This window comes from Siphateles boraxobius, unplaced genomic scaffold (assembly GCF_051911475.1).
Source record: "Siphateles boraxobius isolate OS27281-9 unplaced genomic scaffold, OSU_SipBor_1 1, whole genome shotgun sequence".
NCBI lineage: Eukaryota > Metazoa > Chordata > Actinopteri > Cypriniformes > Leuciscidae > Siphateles > Siphateles boraxobius.
Window position 1 is genome coordinate 15,570,349 of NW_027508699.1, and position 22,189 is coordinate 15,592,537.

General features: G+C 36.6%; 1 protein-coding gene across 6 annotated transcripts; it reads left to right on the plus strand.

Annotated features, from left to right (window-relative positions):
• The first annotated feature begins 599 nt into the window (after positions 1 to 599).
• On the plus strand, positions 600 to 20,739 carry cc2d1b (coiled-coil and C2 domain containing 1B). 6 transcript variants are annotated; one of them, XM_077222314.1, is made up of 27 exons: positions 600 to 716; positions 907 to 1,040; positions 1,264 to 1,351; positions 1,640 to 1,781; positions 3,462 to 3,562; positions 3,662 to 3,775; positions 5,331 to 5,468; positions 5,567 to 5,870; positions 6,950 to 7,080; positions 7,669 to 7,747; positions 7,871 to 7,924; positions 8,430 to 8,572; positions 8,802 to 8,874; positions 9,404 to 9,531; positions 9,613 to 9,742; positions 10,569 to 10,741; positions 11,943 to 12,068; positions 14,570 to 14,628; positions 14,719 to 14,835; positions 15,017 to 15,090; positions 15,341 to 15,399; positions 15,481 to 15,532; positions 16,125 to 16,224; positions 16,449 to 16,539; positions 16,708 to 16,830; positions 19,896 to 19,934; positions 20,019 to 20,739. In XM_077222314.1, exons 3-26 carry the CDS (start codon positions 1,289 to 1,291, stop codon positions 19,905 to 19,907), a joined length of 2,586 nt encoding a protein of 861 aa, XP_077078429.1. In that variant the 5' UTR covers positions 600 to 716; positions 907 to 1,040; positions 1,264 to 1,288; the 3' UTR covers positions 19,908 to 19,934; positions 20,019 to 20,739. The 6 variants fall into 6 exon arrangements, with proteins under 6 accessions (XP_077078429.1, XP_077078353.1, XP_077078576.1 ...); XM_077222238.1 differs by having other exon boundaries at positions 603 to 716; positions 932 to 1,040; XM_077222461.1 differs by having other exon boundaries at positions 603 to 716; positions 932 to 1,040; positions 8,433 to 8,572.
• Positions 20,740 to 22,189: the final 1,450 nt, after the last annotated feature.

The window sequence follows — 22,189 nt, forward strand, 5'->3', positions numbered from 1 at the left end:
TTCTGAAACATGCATTCTGAGTTGTTAACTGGAATGAGATTCACTTTATTCTGTGCTGCTCACATCATCACATATACAAGGAATTTTAACTGGTAAGACTTGAATGTGCTCACAGAAATACAGCAAATACTTAGACTAAATATACTTAAATATTTAGAAAATAGTAAGAACACATTATACAAGTACAGTTATTACACACCACAATGTGCAATAAATCAATTAATATAAAAACAATGAACTGAATATTGCACAGGAAAGATTTGTAAAAGGAAACGTGTTTGAATATGTAAATCTATGTGAATTTATGTTTTGCACAATGTCTGGCCTGCCATTCAGTGGAAATATTGAAATGGCATGAGAGGAATAATGATTCACCATTCTTTTTCATTGCATCTTTTTCAATATAGTGAATGCTGGTAACTGCCTGTTTCTTGACTGAGGCTGTCATTAGCCTAACATCTGAAGTCATACGTACATGTTAGAAAATATTGAAACGATGAATTTTTTTCGGTGAGATATCCTTTTATTTTGAATAAGAGTCTGTCCCTTAGAGGTTAGAACTTTTATTTTGAAAATGCTAAAGACCGGTGTGGTCTGGCCCTGTTGGGCGTGGCCTGTCTTCATGTTTTCGTTGCACTGGTTGCAGTGGCAAAACAAATCCAATGTTATATGTACTTCTATGTGCCACGCTGCGTTTTCATTAGAAATTCACCGAGGTAAACAAATTGACGTTTAATTTTTTTTTTTTTTACAGTCAGACGGTTATCATTTAATACGCGAGTATCATGATTTAGCGAATGGGATTTTAATAACGTTACATGTTTTTCTGTCGACTTGAAGTTTTTTCTGTCTGTGGTGAGTTTGTGTTGTTTTGATGCTGTCACTAATTCCGCATGATGTTTTTAGTTCTTTGCGTCACATAAACTGTCAGGTTTGTGAATCGCCTCGTTCGGTCGGTAGGAAGGAGGAAGTGGAGTGGGTTTGCCGTTGACGAGGAAAAGAAAGTAAACTCCTCCACATTTCTTTTCTGGATCATCGGGGTGAGTCAGCACAGCCCACGTGTTACCAGCACATGTGACTGTCGTTTGATAAACTTCCTCTGAACCTGCTGTCAGTCAACGATAATCAACCTTCACGCTGCTATTTCGTACTCACATGAAAACTTGTTCAAGACTATAAGATTATTCCTTCCTTAAAACCCTTGAATAGTTTATACATCACATTCTGACCTCAAGCATACATGTGTTGTTCTGTCCTGTAAAGGGTGGAGGAGTAGGAAAAGGTCGGGATGTTTGCCCGGAAAAACAAGCGAGCAGCGCCCAAAGGCCAAGGAGCAGCTGCAGCCAAACAGGTCAGTGTTCAGGCGCTTTGCATATGATTGACAGCTGTGAATGGTGTGAGGTAAAACATCTTAAAGCGACAGTTCACCTAAAAAGAAAAAAACAACCTGTCATTAATACTAAACTATACTTAATGACGATCCGTTTCATTTTTGGATGAACTATAATTCATACCTGTTGTTTACATTGCAAAGGGGCTGTGAGTTAACTTAGTTACCCTCAAATGATCTGTCCATCTCATGAGCGTTATAATGGTATTATTTGGATCATGTGACACATAAGCTTTTGTTTTACTGTAGATGGGATTGTTGCTTGATTTCAAGCCTGATGATATGATGGGTATGGAGGAAGATCTGGATGATCCAGCATTAGAAGCTGAATTTGCTGCCATTGTTGGGAAGAAACCCAATGCGGCTGCCAAAGGGAAAAAGGCTGGAAAAGGTGGGCATCATGATTTCAGTTTCTGTATTTGAAATTAATATCATGACATGAACACAGACTGTATCTGTTCAGCCAAACTTTAAAAGGTAGAATTTGAAATATTATCATCTAATGCAGGGGTGTCCAAACTCGGTCCTGGAGGGCCACTGTCCTGCAGAGTTTAGTTCCAACTTGCCTCAACACACCTGCTTGTAAGTTTTTAGTATGCCTAATGACCTTCAACAGCTAATCAAGACCTTGATTAGCTGTTTCAGGTGTGTTTAATTGGGGATGGACCTAAACTCTGCAGGACAGTGGCCCTCCAGGACCGAATTTGGACACCCCTGATCTAATGGATTCTATAATGTACTCTTAATACATGTTGTGGTAGTGCTAAGGTCTGTATTACCTGGAGAGAGATGTACATTAGCATTCCCATTCATCTCAGTGGCTGTTGCTCGGCTGATGCAGAATCCTTCAGAATGACATAATGACAGGAAAATTACATAATGACAAAGCTGATTGGCTGATGTTAACACAAATTCCTGGGCAAAAATGGCCTTAACACACCAAAAGTACTAAACACTAAGCTTTGGTCAGGAAATTAACTAAATTTAAGCAAATGCTCTATTTAAAGGGTTAGTTAAATTCTGTCATCATTTACCCTCATGTCGTTCCAAAACCGTAAGACTTTCGTTCATCTCTGGAACACAAATATTTTTAATGAAATATGAGAGATTTCTGTCCCTCCACTGACAGCAATGCAACTACCACTTTTTGACGCTTCAAAAATTTCATAAAGACATTGTATAAAGAATCCAATTGAATTGAGCGATATAGTCACATTTTTTTGAAGAGACACAATCACTTTATATAATGAACAGATATATGGCAAATTCCAAACAGCGTTTTTGCACCCTTGAAGGGCACTTTGTGAAGGGGACGCCATTTGTAGGAGCGTTCCAAGCGTAAGTAGACAACTGAATCACTTCACAAAGGGCCCTTCCACAGGTCTGTTAGTGAAGGGAACATGCAATGGTCACTTCAAGGAAGTAATTTAATAATTACTACTAAAAAGTTAATAATTTATGGCCATGTTCTGCCCTTCGAAGTGAGTAGGGTATAGGGATGCTCACTTCCGATTGGAATTTACCATTTTTTAGCCTTTATGACAACAAACCTCATTGGTTCTTGCGGAAGCTTAAACGTGCTGTGTATTGTGCGTAACACACAAGAATCCAACCTCATTGGTTCTTGCACATCAAGCGAACATGCTTGAGTTTCTTTCTATCATAACTGATGTGTGAGTTGATGAATGTTTGTAAGTTGTTGTTTTTTTTCTAATCTAAAGTTGGGGAAGGCTATTCCATGCTAAGTTACTTTATCTACAGTATAAGTGCAATTCGTGCTAATTTCCTGACCGGTGATTTGGGATTAAAATGGTGTATGTATATTTACTGTAAGATTTGTGAACGGTACATGGCAACTTTTGAATGACCTTCCCTTTTGGAAAGATGTTTTTTGCAGCCAAATGGTATAATTACAACATCTACTAGCAGGGACTAATTGTATTATGGTAACCAGCCTTCCCACCGGATAACGCTTCTATTGGCTGCCTTAATTGTCTGACTGTATGTTAAGAGGTCCTGCAAATGTTTTGGGAATGTTTAAATAAATTTAACTTGAATTTTTATGTTCAAGCTCCATTACCAATGGAGGATATTGAAAAAATGGCGGAGGCCTGCATGAAAGACATTGATGATGATGACGATGACAGTCTGGAGGAGGATGAAGACCTCTTGGTAAATGAAGCCTGTGATTTTTGGCAGTTTCTCAGGTATCCCTCTCACCTTCTGAATGTGTAACAGTGAGTTTAAAGTGTTTGTTGTGTTTCTCGCTAGGCCGAGCTGCAGGAAGTGGTTGATGAGGAGGAAACGGAAGACTCAGGTGCCGCAACCCCAACCTCCCCTGTTAGTGCGGAAACTCTTTTAGTAGAAAAAACACCAGCAGCCCAGGTATCATCTAAAATGTATTTAGGAAGCTGTAATCATATTATCTTTTTACAGTTGTGTCAGTTGTAATATGAAAGTTAGATTTAATCTTTCTTTAAAGATATGTGTTATCTTTGTCTAACATGTGAAGCCTAACTATGGTAATGGTAACCCATACTCAGAATTTGTCCTCTGCATGTAACCAATTAGGAGCAGTGAGTAGTTAACACACACACAATTAAACTGTGGGCAGTTTAACAATTTAAAGCAGTGGGCAGCCATTTTTGCGGTGGCACCTGGGGAGCGATTGGGGGTTAGGTGCCTTTCTCAAGGGCACCTCAGTTATTTAATTTCCTGTCGGTATTGAGAATCAAAGCCACAACCTTCGGGTTATCAGTCTGACACTCCCCCTAGTTCGTTTTTTTTATCATGTTGGTAATTCCATTGAATTGCCATATAGAGATTGAGCTCATATACACTACCATTCAAAGGTTTGGGGTCAACCTTCTTTCTTTTTTTTTTTTTTTTCTTTTTTTTTTTACACATTTATTTAACAAGGATGCATTAAATTGATCAAAATTGACAGTAGTCCAGTTTTTAAGTTATTTTACAATGTAAAAATAGATTTCTATTTAAAATAAAAACTTTTTAAAAAAATAACATCCTGACAAAAATAAATAAAACTGTTTTAAACATTGATAACAATCAGAATTTTTTTGCCATCACAGTAAATATATTATATTTTAACATATATTAAAATAGAAAAGTTACTGTATTTCAGTTATTAGTACAATTACATTAGTTATTGTAATATTTTACAATATTACTGTTTTTACTGTATTTTTGATCAAATAAATGCACCCTTGGTGAGCATATAAGAGACTTCTGTAAAAAACATTAAACAAATATTTTCAATCCCAAACTTTTGAATGGTAATGTTTATGCAGTTATACTATATTTATCAGCAATCATTTAAACTTGGGATGTAGAAAACTACATACTTTCATAACCAACTAGTAGGTGGGGAGTCTAAATGACTAGTTGATCCTATGGAAACCCTGTATAATTTGGGTCTACCAAAGATAAGATGCATATTAATAGAACGCTAGGTGGAAGTTGCTAAGAATCTGCCGCTAAAAATATTAATGCTAATCAACTTTTTTAACATCCTGACCATTTTTAATTCCTTCCTAATTGAGTTTTTCACAGAATCTTAGTTAAAGTCTCTCCAGTTGAAATGTGTAGATTTGTTCATTTAAACATCTCAATCAATATAAGCTGTCTTTTTAAAGGGCACAAGGCTTTTTTTAGGCTTTTTCACAACTTGTATTAATGACTTAAATGAGCTTATTGTTTCTTGCTTAAATTAATACATTCTTAGCTAACTGTGTGATTTGAATATGTACTTGGACACAGTCAGCTCTGATAACAGGTCACTCTAAATTGTAATGTAGACATGCATTTTCTGTTAAGCTGCTTTTGAAACGTTATGTATTCTGAAAAGCGCTATACAAATAAATGTGAATTGAATTTTGTGTAAGAAAGATGCCACTTTATATACGATTGTTTTTTCTCACAGGACACTAAGGTTTCTTCAGTTCCTGGGAGCATTGAGCACACCTTAGAGGAGAGAATAAACCTGTATAGAATGGCTGTTACCAATGCCAAATCTACAGGGGAAACCTCTAAAGCTCGGAGATATGAGAGAGGCCTCAAGGTCAGTGCGGATAAAGTGTCACTGCTAAAACAAACAAACTTTGGATAAAAGAAAATAACTCTTTTCATGATAATTGACACTCTCATATTCTTGTTTAGACACTACAGACTATGCTGGCATCAGTGCGAAAAGGGGGGAAGATAGACGAAACTGAGATTCCCCCTCCAGTTGCGTGTGGAGCATCTGATGGTCCCAGTCGGCCCCCTGCCCCTGCAGTGTCACCTGATCAGCACGGGGAGAGTGACAGCGCTGTAGAGATCTCTCCCGTCTCCTCGGAAGCCGCCCCTATTGTCATGGATCAAGCATTAAACAGTAGAGACGAGTCTTCCGGTGTAACGTCTCCAGCTTCACTGTCATCTCCAGAAGGGGAACGCGCAGGAAGTGGCACTGAATTGCAATTAGGTCAGTCATGAAGTGCTTTTTGTCGTAACGCAAAGGGAGAACATGCACAACCGTTTAGAAGTTTGGGGTCATTAAGGTGCTTTTCTTTTCTTAAAGGAATTAATACTTTAGAAAGGACACATTAAATTGATAAAAAGTTACAGTAAATACATTTTATAATATGACAAAAGTTTCTATTTTAAATAAATGCTGTTCTTCAGAAAATCCTGAAAAAAAAGTTTCTTGAGCACCAAATCAGAATATTAGAATGATTTCTAATCTAAAGGATCATGTGACCCTGAAGACTGGAGTAATGTTGCTGAAAATTCAGTTTTGCATAACTGGAATAAATTATATTTTAAAATATATGAACATGGAAAACAGTTATTTTAAGTTGTAATAATATTTCACAAAATTACTGGTTTTATTTTATTTTTGATCAAATAAATGAAGCCTTGGTAAGCATTCGAGATATTTTTGAAAATTCTTACTGACCCTAAACGTTTCAATGTTAGTGTAAAATCTTCAGAAATTCACGTAAAATGTTCAGTTACACAACTTAAATTGTTATGCTAATATTATAATTTGTAAAGAAACTTGTCTATATTAAAATTGAAAATATTACAAAATAGAAGCATTTCACTATTGGACTTGGATTTTTGGATGTGACTTAATGTGGTTCTGAGATTATACAAATTTTTACCTTTTGATCAATATTTTAATACATATTAAAATTCATAATACAATAATCCTTATTTTTGTATTAATATTTGACAGCAGTTATGTGTATTTACTAGTGGAGCTTATATTTGGCTTTTCTGGTTAATACATTATTCCCTGCTGTCCATTGTCCAACATTTGTCCAACCATTAGTCATAGTTCAATGTACAAATGCAAATGCAAAAAAAAAATATAGAAATTGTTTTAGGTCATTGTTTTTGTTCAATTGGTCATCGAGGCTGGATGTGGAAAGCGAACTATGTTAAAAATAATTTTTTCCCCCTTTAAGTTGTTCCTGACTAACTAATTTAACTGAAAGTTTGACATTCTGCATAGCTGTTCTTGTAAAGAGCGCATTGTGGTTTTCTCTGCTCCTAAAGCAGTCTCTACAGTCGGACAGCCCACTAAAGGCGTTCTGCTGGAGCAACAGAAAGAGTACAGGATGGCAGCTCTCAAGGCCAAACAAGCAGGAGAGATTGACCAAGCCAAAATGCATATTAAAGCCAGTAAGGTAAGATGTGGTTTCTATTCAAGTGTATACAGCCATGTATTGCTAGGTCTGTGCTGTTCGTTTCAAATAATGTCATATATGTCAAAATTCAGCCTCCTCTCAGGGCTTGTCCTTAGTGTTCTTGTATTTTTGTTAATTGTACAGTGTTGGAATTAGTTAATTCCTTTTACACTGTTGATATATGAAGAGATTTGCACATGTAGTTGTTTTCTTTGTCATGTAAACTCTTTTTTGGGTTTATGTTTTGCATACTCCTGTAACAAACGTGGCTTTATACATGGATCACACCCTGTTAATGTGTCTTTTTCTGTTTGCCTTCTGCTCTAATATGGAAATTTTGACTTTAACTTTCCAAAGACTCTGTAATTCAAAGACTCAGAGAAGTACTGTTTCAATTCGTGGCATCAACCACTTCAGCTATGTTGTCATGCAAGTTTGGATATTCTTCTTAACCAAGTGTCTTGTTCCCGTAAACCATGATTTCGGATAACTCACTTGTAACAAAAATGTGCTAAGTAATTTGGGGTATTCAAGACTTGTAGGAAGTAGACAAAGAGAAGCTCTATGCTTTTTGCTTGTTTGGCTCAGGGATTCGATGCAGCAATTGAGGCTTTGGAGAAAGGCCAGCCGGTGGATGTGAGCTCCCTTCCGCCCCCTCTGTCTCAAGGTAAGAACTGAATTGTCGTCAGTCAAGAGAATGATACTATTTAAGCCATGATGTGTCGCATATTTGTTATATATTTCCAAGGCATGTAGTATTATAGAGTAAAGGCTTAATTCTTTCCCACAGCATCTACTCAAGCCGCACCTCAGACTGCTGTTAAAATCTCACCTTCAGCTCCTGGTTAGTACACAAAGTATTTTCAGAGACGGAGCATATTTCTTTTTGTTTACGTTAACAGTGTCACTTTTTGGATTGACAACTGCATTTAAGAGTCTCGAAATGTCCCATTTACACAGCAACTTGCAGTAGCATCTCGAATACTGTCTGTATGAACGTGCAACGGGAGTTAAGCCATACCATTCTCTATACCAGTAACCATAGCGACCGTGACCAAAGTAATATCAAAGATGGTAACGCCCATAAAACCGAAAAGTCTCATCACTTTTGACACTACAAAATTCCGATCGAGCGGCGACTTCATCGATTCACATTGCACATGTTTTCTGAGAATGCGGTTGTGAATTTACGGGAGTTTGGTTCTAGAATGTGGTTGTCACTCCTGTAAATAAATGAACTGTGTGTGAACTTAATTGTTTTAAGGACTTTCTAGTAGTCTGATTATCATCAAACCCGAATTACTGTATTTGCTTTCTCCTCGTCTCATTTTGAGTTTTTTTTATACCAGCAGACAGTGTTTCTGGCCCGGCTCAGCCCAAGACTGTTCTTGAAGCTCTGGAACAGAGGATGGCCAAGTACAAAGAGGCCTTCACACAAGCTAAGGCCAGCGGGGACGACCGCAAAGCCCGCATGCATGACCGCATTGCTAAAGTTAGTAAAACCGTCAAAATGACACCTAAACCTCAAATAATGGTATATTGTTACCACTGAATGTCCTAGAACTTTCAGTTTCTCTTGCATTGTTTCCTTTTTAGAGTTTATCTGATTGTGGAAATCCATTCAAGTTCATATTAACGTATCACAGCTCATTTTACGCATAGCGAGGTGTTTGCGCAGACTTGTTGATTTCAGAGTATGTTCTTGTTTCTGTGGCTCACAGCAATACCAGGCTGCCATACGTGCCCATAAAGCAGGTCGACCTGTTAATTATGACGAACTTCCAGCCCCTCCAGGTCAGTTCTTTTGTTGTCAAAAATACATTAGACCTTAGATATCTTAGATATTTTGCTGACATTGTTTTGTGTATATGTACACAACTGTTCAAAAGTTTCAGGTCAGAAAGAATGTTCAATGTTTTTGAAAGTCAATTTTAAAAAACTGTTTTCTATTGTAATGTATCTTAAAATGTCATTTATTCCTGTGATGACAGAGCTGAATTTCAGCATCATTACTCCAGTCGTCAGTGTCACATGATCCTTCAGAAATCATTCTGATGATTTGCAGCTCAAGAAATATTTCTTATTAATGTTAAAACAGTTCTGCTTTAATATTCTTTGGTGAATATAAAGTTCAAAAGATCCGCATTTATTAAGTGGAAATGTTTATTAGCACTATAAATGTCTTTACTGCCACTTTTGATCAATACATCCATGCTGAAGAAAAGCATGTTTCTTTAAAAATAAAAATAAATAAATAAAAAATTCTTGAATGATATGCATGCTGAGAAAACTGGGAAACGTTAACTTAAAGCATTCCCTATAGGCTTTCCTCCAATCCCAGGCCAGAAGGCCGCTTCTCCAGACCAGGGATTGGCTGCTGTCCTGGAAACTGCCAATAAGCTGACATCTAATGAACCTGATGATGGTGAAGAGGAAGATGAAGAGGAGAAGGTACTGTACTAAATTCACAAGTTCCTTTTTTTCCTTCCTTTTTTAAAGAAGTGACCGTAATCAATTTTATTTGATTTCTAGGTTAAGGCTCCAAAAGCAGTAGAGCAGAAGAAGCCCACTCTTGCAGTACAGCCTACAGTACAGGAGCCCAAGAGGACTCCTTCACCTTCCCCTGACAGAACATCCAAAAGAGGAAGTGTGCCTGACACCGGTAGAGTTGTGATTTAAGATGGCCTGTTAATTGTGATGCTGTTGTATTCATAACTGATTAATGTGAGAAGTGTACGCAAAATCCCTGTCAAACGGGGAGAGGTTACACGTTTAGTTCATGATTTGACTCGATTACGATTCAGATGGTAACTATTCTGAAATTGAATAATTAAATGTAACAAAAATATCAATGCATAGTCTTTAGTGTACTAACTGAAAATGAACTGATTATTTTTAAAGCTAAAAAGGTTATTTAGTTAAGAGCAGTGAGTGATTCCCTTGTTTTTTGTTGCTTTATTAACATTAATAACAGACAGCAACGGGTTTATTATATTGAGACTTAATGCACAGATCTAATATAATGTTACACATCATATTTTTCCCAGCGGTTTATATTCATTCAAGACGTAACCGACAATGTTTACGTGAATACTCGCCAAGAGAGATATTTTGAAATAATTTTGTGTGTATCTGACCGTTGAAGCCTAATACGCCTCTAAAGAGAACTGAATTCGTGATTGCATGCTGTGTGAGAGACATATTTCTGTGCGTGCGCTTCGGGTGCGAGTAACGCAGATCTTTTTCGTGGCTTATTGCGCTTAAAACATCTGTTCTACATAAAGCACGTCCTGCACATACTCATGTATGTTCTTCTTTTCATAAAAACCAAAACATCAGATGCAAATGCTTTGCTCCCTAAGGACACACGCAACTTTTCTTTATTGATATATGTGTATATATATATATATATATATATATATATATGTGTGTGTGTATATATAATATAGCTCTAAAAACGGGTTTAAATCTGGTTATTGTCTCCTCAGCTCAGCAGCAGCTGGAGTTTCTGGAGGGCCTCAGAAAGCAGTACATGAAAGCAGCGCTGCAGGCAAAGCAGAAGAATGACCTAGAGCAGGCCAAGACACTTCTGCGCACAGCAAAGGGTTTGGACCCCATGATAGAAGCCGCCCGCAGCGGCAAGACTGTGGATGTAAGCAAGGTAACCACACTGTGTCCCTGTTTTTATAACAGATTCTTTAAATTGCCCCTATTATGCTATATTAAAAGTTGCTAGTTTTGTCTCCTTCAATAGGATTACATGCATCCAAGGTCAAAAAACACTTTTTTTTTACATTTATAATGAATTGCAGCGTCACCTTTTTTCTCACAGTGTCTGAAACTGTTTGATAAAGAATTCAGTCTTCCTAAACTGCACTGCTTGCACTGCACTGACATTGGTCAAAACTGATAAGCGGTCCAAGAAGCACAAAATAATGAGTTTCGTTCCGATTTCATTACGTTTGTCATTTGATGTTGCGCAACGTTGTGGTGATTTTTGGTCGGCAGGAAAAATGGTCCAACCAATTGTTCAGTTTGTAATGCGTCGAAAGCCTCGTACCGAGCGGTTTAATACGAATACGTGTATCGTTACACCCCTACTAGTTAGATGTTGAATCACAACATCAGCTTAACATCAACAAGTCTAATGTTAGACAAAATACAATTATCCTCCTGGACAAAATTATTACCAGCTCACATTTCCTTTCTTTCTTTTCTTCCCCATGAGAAAGAAATCACTTAAACTGAGCTGCTGCTGCTGTCTTTTCATCTTAACCTCGGACATGTCGCCACTCGCCAGCTGCAGACTCCCGCTTCCCAAACAGTCTGAGCTGTTGAGGGGGCAGGCCGGTGACAAAACTTTGTGTTGGCTTTCAAAATAAAAGCATGCGAGTTAAAGATTTCAAAATCAAATATTTTTCTCCTCCGCGGTATAATTTTTGGGTGGGACAAATGTGACTGTCTCCAATATTGGAGGGGACACGTGCACCCCGGTTCCTACGCCCTTGAGACCAAAGTGAGAAATTTCAGCTCCTTATCTTCCTTAGCACTTATATGCAAAGTGACAGTGAACTGTAACAATGGCTTCAGTTTTACTGTATCAGTTTCCAGTCTTCATCCTTTGGAAGTGGACTTGCTTTTGCAGTGCAGAAAAAAAGTGTCTTCTCAACATGAACCAAACTCTTCTAAATTTTTTACAAACCTACTTAGGTTCGTACAGGAAGTACGACCGGAATTACTGAAGACTCCGGTCAGAATCTTTTATTCTTTGGGAGTCAATAACTCCATTTATCTTGCATAATAGGGGCACTTTGACAAATCCATAAAGAAGTAATGATTAATAATCAGCTTTTATGCTTCAGGTGCCTTCACCGCCTGGAGATGAGGACGAGGACTTTATTCTAGTCAATCACAGTGATGTTCAGATCTCAGAGAAGGCTGAGGAGGTCTACACTCAACTCACCAAACTACTCCAAGAGCAGCACGAGGTAACCGGAAGGTGGTGAAATGAAGTAACAGAGAGAAAGGATCTGTGCAAAAAACCTAGTGAGCTGCCTTGCTGTCTACTGCCTACATAGGCAGCTACCTTTGAACTGGTTCTGAAATAAAAGTGAATGAATTTGAACACGTTTTATGTGCACGCCAAAAGCTTCTCTTCTGATTGCAAAAGTTTGATATCAATATGCTGTACAACACATTGATACTCTAATAAACATAAAAATACAAAGTGGGTAAAACAGTCGAGTTATAACCAATAAAAGTATATTTATAGTCAATATTTCACAAATATCATGCACAAGAAACATGCTACACTTGATTCCAACATAATTTGCTATTAGCATGTTGCTATGCAAATATCAATATATTAAACAAAAATAAACTTTAGGTAAAATGTATTATTCAATATAAGTATATTTATAGTCCATATTTCTCATTGTGCTCGCATGCTATACAGTTGATTTTAATAGTTTGATATTAGCATGTTCCTAATTTCACAACTATACTCTAATAAGCATAAAAATACATACTGGGTAAAATAGTCAATATATATATTCAGTTTAAGTACATTAAAGACAACTTTCCACATCGTGCTCACAATGGCCCTCATTTATCATTCTTGCGTAGAAACGGGCGTATATGTTGGCGTAAGATTATGCTTACACTCCTCTCACCGCCTGATTTATGAAGCTGTGCGTACCTTTGAAATCCAGGTGTACGCAACACCTGCCCTTGATAAATGCCGCGGCTAAAAACGATCGTCATTAGAATAACACGCCCCTATATATTCAAGTCTCCGCTTCCCCCACACCCTCATTTTACGCCATGGACACACGGAAGACGGCAAAGAGGAGACACTTCTCCGACGTGGAGATCGAGACCATCACCATCATGAAAAATTATTATTTTTATATTTTTTATATTATATTTTATTATTATTAAATAATTTTTTGTCAAAAAAAAAAAACAACAACAAGAGAACATGCAACATATAATCAGGGACTCATACTATAAATGAATATAAATTAAATAAGTGCAACTGCATGAAATAAATAAAAGCCAAACAAAATAAATAGTAAAATAAATTAAATAGTAAAAATAAAATAAATATTTCCAATGTCACATTCCAATATTGTCCACCACATAAAACAAATAATTTAAAAATAACACACAAGTACAGTCCTTAAATACAACAATGTTAAAAATCCATTCAAATAATTTAGTAACACATTTAGGCTAATAGTCATTCGTGCCGAACTTGAAAAAAGTAATGATAACAATATTCAGGCCTACTATTAGGCTATGTGTTGTAGCCATTAACTAAGTGCATTTAGTTTCATATTTGTTAAAAAATTATAATGTTATTTTTTCCCATCTATGTTGATTATGAAAAGTGAACATAGGCTAAGATAGAATGCGCAATATATCGGGAGACATGCTCAGACATGATTTTGGCCACTTAATTAAGTTTTGTTTTGTAGAAAGCCTTTCTTTAAAGTGAATTTCGTTTTGTATAAATTGTAATTAAATTTTAATATTTTTTTCATCAACCAATTGCCTGGATTTAATAAATAAGAAGCAAATAGCCGACAATATAATCATGAGTCATGGCATGGAGGCGCGGACGCGGTCCCTTGCATTGCACGTGAACTGGAGCGCATCTCATCACAAATTAACCTAAACTCAGTATATGCCTCACAGACATGAGAAATATATCTATAAAGAAAGCTTGAAATGTCTTTAAACGAAACAATTATAAACGAAAATAAATAGGCTAATCTCTCTATAGGCGCGTTCACTACAGAGATGGTGATCATCAATTTCATCTTTGTAGACACAACACTAGTTTATTAATAGAAATAAAATACACATTTATTTTTAAAAATGGCGTTTATTGCGTTATGGAAAAGAGCTCCTCATATCTTTTAGTTTGTCTAAAGATATGAGGTGTTTTGTGGTGTTAGGAATTGTTTTTCTGCGCATTTCCGCACTAACTCAAAACGTGCGTACATGTACACCACCTCCTGAGCTGGCGTAGGATTTGAGCGTGCCGTACGCCAACGTCCATATTGATAAATATCAAAGTCACCGTGGTTTTGGGGTACGCCATGTGTACGCTGGAAATTTGGTCTACGCACTTTTGATAAATGAGGGCCAATAAGCGCATGCTATTTTGTTGATTTTAGCAGAATTTGATGTTAGCATGTTGCTAAGATAAAAACTACACTTCAATTAAGCATAAAAATACATATTGGATGAAACGCTAAACATTTTATTTAGTATAAATAAGTGTTTATAATCAATATCTTGCTTCGTCTTAGGAATTTTTCCACTGAGCTTGTAACAGAGCATTCTGGTATAGCAATTCAATTGGGAGCACACGTGTGATTCCCTTAAAATGTTGTCTTAGTAGGTTGCTCACTAGGTTTTGGGACAGGGCCTTTAAGAGGATGTGGATATGTGAGTAGGACATGTTTCCTTTCTTCTTCAGAAATGTGTGACATACTCCAAGCAGTTCACACACATGGGGAATATCGCAGAAACAACCAAGTATGTATCGCATCAATGCCCCAATTTCAGTAAATCAAATTCAAGCGATTTCAACAGGCATTTCATTTATTCCCATTTTCCCCCTTTTAGATTTGAGAAGATGGGTGAACAGTGTAAAAAGAGCCTGGAGATTCTTAAACTGGCGCAGAACAGGGGGCTTCAGCCTCCTAAACATCACTTTGAGGAGAGGACATATCGCACTGTCAGGTCTCACACTCTTTCTGCAGATCTCACATTAATAAAAAAACAAGAAAAAAGCCTAATACAGTTTCTTGATCTGAGGATCCTCTACAGGAAGATCCTACTGTTCAACACCACCATCAGGGGAAATGTATGAAGTTTCATCAAATATCATTTGTTTTCTTTTTCTTGACTTCTTTTCTTCTAGGATCTTTCCGGAGCTTAGTAGCACAGACATGGTTGTGATCATTGTTAGAGGGATGAACCTTCCTGCTCCCTCTGGTAAGCTTTAAACATCTGGTCTTGAAAAAATAAACTAAACAAATGTATTTTTATGTATATATTTTATCCAAAGTGACTTAAAGTCCATTTAAGGCATACATTTTTTCAGTATGAGTGTCGCCTGGGAACTTTTGGGTTGAGTAACAGGAACTTAAATCAAATTCCAACAAAATAATGCAATCTTTAATAACCTCATACTAGTAAGGAATTATCTTGCTTTTAAAGTCTTCCCCTCTGCTTCTTCTGAAAGGTGTTGCAACAAATGACTTGGATGCCTACGTTAAGTTTGATTTCCCGTACCCCAGTACAGTGAGTATTAGTTCTCTGGACTTCATTTTACCCTATCATCCATTTGAGTTTAATAATTATGACTGTCTCTGTTCACTTTAGGATCAACCTCAGAAATATAAAACATCAGTCATCAAAAATACCAACAACCCTGGTAAAAATGTTTAGCTATTCATTTTTGTATCATTAACTAATTGGTATTATATAGTACCGTTCAAAAGTTTGGGGTCATTTTTTAAAATATAATTCTCTTAAGCTCACCAATGGTGCATTAATTTAATCAGTAAAAATAATAACATTGTAACGAAAGTATTTTTTTTTAATTTACTGACCATAACTGGTGATTGCATTGATGTTAATATATATATATATATATATATATATATATATATATATATATATATATATATATATATATATAAATTAATGGGGGATTATTGTGCAATTATGACAATCTGACTATATTTTCCTGCTTTACACACAGATACTTAAACAAACAAATAAATAAATAGACATGAAAATACTGTATATAAAATTGAGATTTTATTATGAGGAGACCACAGAGTAATAGGATAGACATGAAACTAACACAACTATGCAGGAAATCATTTGGCTGGGACAAATATACAGTTGTTTAGTGAACATTATATGAAAATATTTGACCGCAGGGCACCAAAATGAATTATTATAGAAAGCCATGTAATTAATATTTGCTGCTGAAATTGAATTATTTGTTGTCTTTGCAGAGTATAACCAGAGCTTCAAACTGAACATCAACCGTAACCACCGTGGCTTCAAGAGAGTTGTACAGTCTAAAGGCCTGAAGCTGGAAGTGCTGCACAAAGGGTGAGTGCTCCTCAGACAACAATTATCTCCGAATAATCCTAAATTTAGGATATTTACTAAAATTATAGTACTTTAAGTTTAATTTGTGTTGGAGAGACCCACAGGTCTAGAGAAACATCTGACCTGTGCTGGCCTGATTGAACTCTGTGACTGCTGTGGTGCATGCTGGGTCAGTGTGAGTAGGTGGAGCTGAGCTTCACACTGACCTCTTTGTCTTGTGACAGTGGCTTCCTGAGGAGCGACAAGCTGGTAGGAACAGCCCACCTCAAACTGGAGAAACTGGAAGCTGAAAGTGAAGTGAGAGAAATGGTGGAGGTGAGCGGAGCTGTTTTTGAATATCATGTGCGTAGGAGCTGGAGACGAGAGTGCAAACACCAGATGTCATAGCAAACGTGTGAACTTGAACTAAAATGGGACATTCACACACCATGAACACCCATCACCATGTTTACATTTGTGCACTGGCCTCATTTGTGTATGCAGCTTATGGATGGGCGAAAGGCCACAGGCAGTCGTCTGGAGGTGAAGGTGCGTCTCAGAGAGCCACTGAGTGGGCAGGACCTTCAGACGGTCACGGAACGATGGGTGGTGCTAGAGGAGCCACAGGTTAGTGCTACTGTCTCGTGACGAGCAATCTGCTCAATGACTCATTTCTTGCTATTAAAAGTGATTAGCGTCACATTTGCCAAAAGTTTTAACATTAAAGGGGAGTTTGTAGGAGTTTGAACACAGATGTGTGTCCACAGTGTGTGTAAACAATCAGCCTTTTTTTATAATCCCCATAAATCATAAACTGTCACTCCAAATGAGTGGTTCCAGAAGCCCCGCCCATGACTGGTGCTGATCTGCTCTATCAGCAGCATAGATCCTGCCCTGAGTGAGCCACAGCAGTCCGCCAGTTTGGTTTCCTCGCTGTAACAGCTGGAGAAACTATAAAAACATTACAAATGTTCTGTTTTTGAATGTACCAACGAACATAAGAGTCACCATAGACTCCCGACATCTGAGCCGCCGAGGACACCGTGGTTGAATTTAATTTATAAAGGAAATGTGCTGAAAAAAAGTCGTTAAAATTGTTATATATTTGCGTAAATCATTTTACTACCCCGGACTGCTTCACACTTTTATGCTGGATTTGCAGAAAAAGTTGTTTCTGAAAGATTTTTTAGATTAACGCGACGGTGAATGCTAGTCGATGAGTTGAATCAACTTAACTCCACAACAACTTCATAAATGTATCTACTAACCATTCAGAAACGCCCAGTTGCATTCTAAAAGTTGTAACTTCTTCTAGAGTCTCTCCATCAGTGTCCAACTCTGGTTCGACTATGTGTACGTATATATATATATATATATTTGAATATCTAAGACTGAACTCCACTACGCTAATGAAAATTTCTGACATTTTAGCTGCATGAGATTGTCAAGTTTTGTTGTTGCCGGAGTATCTTAAGCTGGAGCTGTAACAGTGTTGCCAACTATTTTCAAAGGAAAGTAGCTAAGGCCTTACCTAAAGTCGTTAAATGTCGCTAGATGACGTCATACGCCAATTAGCATATTCATGACGTCATCGCGTCGTACTTGCGTTCTGCCTGCCTAATGTGTTTTCTCTCTAAATTCATGCTCACATTCTGTATTTTAATAATATAATATAGCCGAATGTCCAATTAAGCTGTTCTCATTACCTTTATTATTTTTGTCAGACAATAAAATAAGTAGCTATGATATAGTTAATGACTCATTTTTTTTATATGTGTAAAATTATCTGAATTGAGAGAATTCGGGAACTGGGTGAGAGCTCTGTGAATAGTGAGTATTACAAGTAATAAGCACAAGAAAATAAAGGAAATTAAAATGGTCAAACTAAACTCTTTAAATATAGGCTAAAACAAAAGAGAAGCAGATAAGTGACAAGTCTGTGGAAAAACAAAAAAACTGGCGCGCTCAACACATGAATGTGCTGCTGCTCGTCTCAGCCATTCACTGAACAAGGGAGACGCAGTTAGAGAGAGTGACGGCAGGGAGAAAGCAAGAGCTTGCGCTCGCAGGACATTACTGGCAACATCTGGAGGTTACTGAGGTTTGTCTAAAAAGTCGTACTAGATTCGCTAGATTTGTCGCTAGTCGCTTTTTTGAAAAAAAGTCGCTAAAGGGGTCTGAAAAGTCGCTAAAAATAGCGACAATGGCGCTAAATTGGCAACACTGAGCTGTAATGGATTTTCCCTCTTCGGGAAAGGGGGCGGGGAACAGCAGCTCATTTGCATTTAAAGGGACACACAAATATGCTGTGTTTTTGCACACACCCAAATACGTGCAAATTTGACAAACTATAATAAATGATCTGTGGGGTATTTTAAGCTGCAACTTCACAGACACATTCTGGGGACACCAGAGACTTATATTACATCTTGTGAAAAGGGGAATAATAGGTCCGTTTTAAGACATGAGGTTATTCAAGGTGCATCATACAAAGTTAATAACACATAGGAAGAGATGGCCTGTGTAATGTATTTATATGAAAATATTAGTGGAAAAATTAAAAACACTTGTCAGATTACACATAATGACAGGTGAAACAAAGGCCTGTATGTTTAATTGGACCACCTTATAATGATACGTGAAGAAACTAGGACAGAAATATATTGCTGTTGAATATTAACATTATTACTTTTATTACTACTACTAATAGTAATTATTAGGAATATTATTATTATTATCACCAATAACAACAATATTATAATAATAGTAATTTAATCATTTATATTTTACCATTAAATAATATTCCTGTCGGCCCACAAGTGGACCAAAACCTTTTTAATATTAATAATTAATGAAAATGAATAAGTAATAAATTCATTTATAAAAATATTATTATTGTCATTCTACAATAATATTTTATTGTATTATTTCAGGTTCAGTGTGAATAAATGCTCGGTCTGTATGTATTAATCTTACACAAACTACAGTATGTTTCCATCCTCCTATTTTTATGTGAATTTTGGGCTATCGCATAAAAAAACGAATACATAAATTTTAAAAATGTGCATAAAAGATATACGCTCAATTGAGGCAGATAATTATTTATTTATTTTTTATCCGATGAGAAGTGCATAAACTAAGATGGAAATGCATTTACCAAATAAATCCTGGACACACAACAAAAAGCTTGCATGATTTTGCCTAAAAAACAGAGGATGTGATTGGATAGCTGGCCTAACCGGTGGACCAATTTCTTTGCACAGCATCTCGGATGTTGGTTTAGTCATTCTGAAATGCCATCAAAATGGTATGATAATTAACTCCCAGAAGTGTCTCACACGATACCATTCCCAAACACCAGGCATCCGCCCCCGAACGCAAAATAAAATGACAGCTTTTATTGCGTTTCGTCTGCACGCTTTAAGGCTCAAGTCATTTGTGATGTATTGAAAAAAAGCCACAGTGGCTTTCCTAATTACCACAATTTCTCAGTTTTCTTGAGCTTATGGGATGGAAACTGCTTTCTTTGCAAATGTTTTATGCGATATAGCAATTTTAAGCATGTTAAATTTGTAACTTTGTATGGAACATAAAATAATTAATGACAACTAATCGTTTGACAGTACTTCATGATTCTGACAGTCCTATTCCTGAGTTATTTGGTTTTGACTGTCATCTGTTGTCTGTGTTAGGTACTCCTGTAACTGACACTGTGATCTCATCTTCACAAAGTAAGAAAGTTTGCTCTATTTCTAACGACAGATACATTATCACATTCGTGTTTCACTTGACCTCACAGTGGATTTTTCTCTCAGGTCTCAGCGGGTTTTTTAGAGCAGATGAAGGTATGGACGGTGAAAGCTCAACAGTGCTGCTAGCCCTGGGTACAAACCAAGCGATTGAGATCGCGAGGAACTTTTCTCAAGCCGTTCACTGACAGACATGGTCACTGACAGAGACCGTTAGCTTTTTTTTTTCTATCAGGGTAAAAGAGGTTGGACCAGGATGTAACAGTTGGGGTGGTTATTAAAAATACAGCAGATATTAAAAGGAGTGGGAAAATTTGCACAGACTTGCGTGAGATTGATATACCTTTTAAATGGACCTTTTGAGATGGATTGCTCACCCCAACTGGTACATTAAACATTGAAGCTGAAGCCAATGAGAAGCCTTTTTTTTTTTTTTTACTGCTCTGGGATGCACTTATGCACTAATGCCAAAGTAATCACTGCTGCTGCAGTAAGATGAATGACTTAATCTGTTCTCCCTTAAACTAGAACCTATTCATGTCATATCTCCAATACTAATGTATGACTGCTATGCAAATGAGTTATATGCGACCAGCTATGCAAAAAGGTTTGAGTTTGAATCCCAAACATTATCAGACATTTCAAAACTTGTTTACACCCTATGTGAATACACAGCATTGTTTATACAGATAGGTCGTGCTAAAGTACTGCTGTTAAATATTACATTCTTTATACATACCATTAAAGCCATAAACCAGCTATTACTAGTTGAACCAGATGTAAATTATTCATCAAATGTTCTGAATAGTCTATTTTTTAATGTCTGCTTCAGTGGGTAAATGAGTGAGTTGTAGCATGTTTTGAAATTGTTTTTTTGTTTTCAGACAAACAAGCTTTTTTTCAGCACTTTTCTGATAATCACTCAGACTAGAACTGGTGCTGTAAGATTCGAGTACACACTCTCTGATCAGAAGAGCCAGTTTAGTTAGCAATAAGTTAAGTTAGCAAAAGTTGATAAGTTAGCAAAGGTAGATTTTCAAGCGATTCTGCATTGTTTTTGCATATATATGCAAAAACAATGCAGAATCGCTTGAAAATCTACTATATATAGTTTTATATATAAAACTAAAAATTGTATATATATATATATAAAATCCCCCTTACATAATTTTTGAGAAAAATCGTTTAGTTACTGCTCTTCTTGCACTTGACGGTCTTGCTCTTTACTAGTCGCTCCTAGTAGGCACTTTATCCACGTTTAGTCAATGTTTACATTGTGGTCTAGTGCGGACTAAAAGGGACAGTTCACCCAAAACCAAACATTGTCATTTACTCATCCTCAAGTTGTTCCAAACCTAAATTAATATCTTTTTTTTCTGCTGAACACAAAAGATATTTTAAAGAATGAAGTCATTTGGGGCCCATCAACTGTTGGGTTACTCATATTTTTCAAAATATATTCTTTCATGTTCAGCAGAAGAAAAATTATAAAGGTTTAGAACTTTAGGGTGAGTAAATGACAGAATTTTAATTTTTTTGTGAACTGGCCCTATAAATTATTATATTAAGACAGACACGTTACATTTTGATTTCAAGTGGCAAAGCGATGGTCTCAGAAACAGCTTAGCTTTGTAACATTTAGTTACAAGTTAAAAAAATACCTCAATTTTGGCCCATTTATATTTTGTGGTGTGTTGGATTACAATTTGCAAAGAAGTGGCTGACATTTGGCTTTTAAGTGTAGACAATGTGCGATCTAGAGCCGTCAGACTAGTTCTTACTCTGTCCATACATTTCAGTTACAGATTTTCCCATCTCATGTGAATTGTGTGGATAGCACATTTCCCAGTCTCAGACCGAGCTGGTTTAAATTGCACTGTCAGTGTCTTTTCTTCCTTAAGTGGTTATTTCATCCATCGCTGGGTTTACCTTTAAAAAACGAACTCAATTGTCTGGTCATGTTACACATGCCATAATGTTTCACTTTAGTCATGTTGTCAATGTATCTTTCTACTCTTTACCTGCAGAATCTGCCATGTAATGTATTTTCATTTCACACCACGTTTGTGAATCTGTTAATGTTTTAATAAACAAGAGAAACGAAGATCTGTAGCTCCTAATATTTCTTGGTTGAAATAGATCATTTTATTTTACTTTTAATGGAAACTATTAATATAAAAAAAAAGTTTTCAGTTTTATGTACAGTACAACAATGACGTTTTTGTACATTCAACAGG

What these genes read in the sequence shown, in the direction of transcription:
- cc2d1b (XM_077222314.1), top strand. Translation starts at nt 1,289, where the DNA reads ATGTTTGCCCGGAAAAACAAGCGAGCAGCGCCCAAAGGCCAAGGAGCA. An exon ending in GATATGAGAGAGGCCTCAAG is followed by an intron (nt 5,469 to 5,566) that starts GTCAGTGCGGAT and finishes ATTCTTGTTTAG; the next exon opens with ACACTACAGACTATGCTGGC. An exon ending in CGAACTTCCAGCCCCTCCAG is followed by an intron (nt 8,875 to 9,403) that starts GTCAGTTCTTTT and finishes CATTCCCTATAG; the next exon opens with GCTTTCCTCCAATCCCAGGC.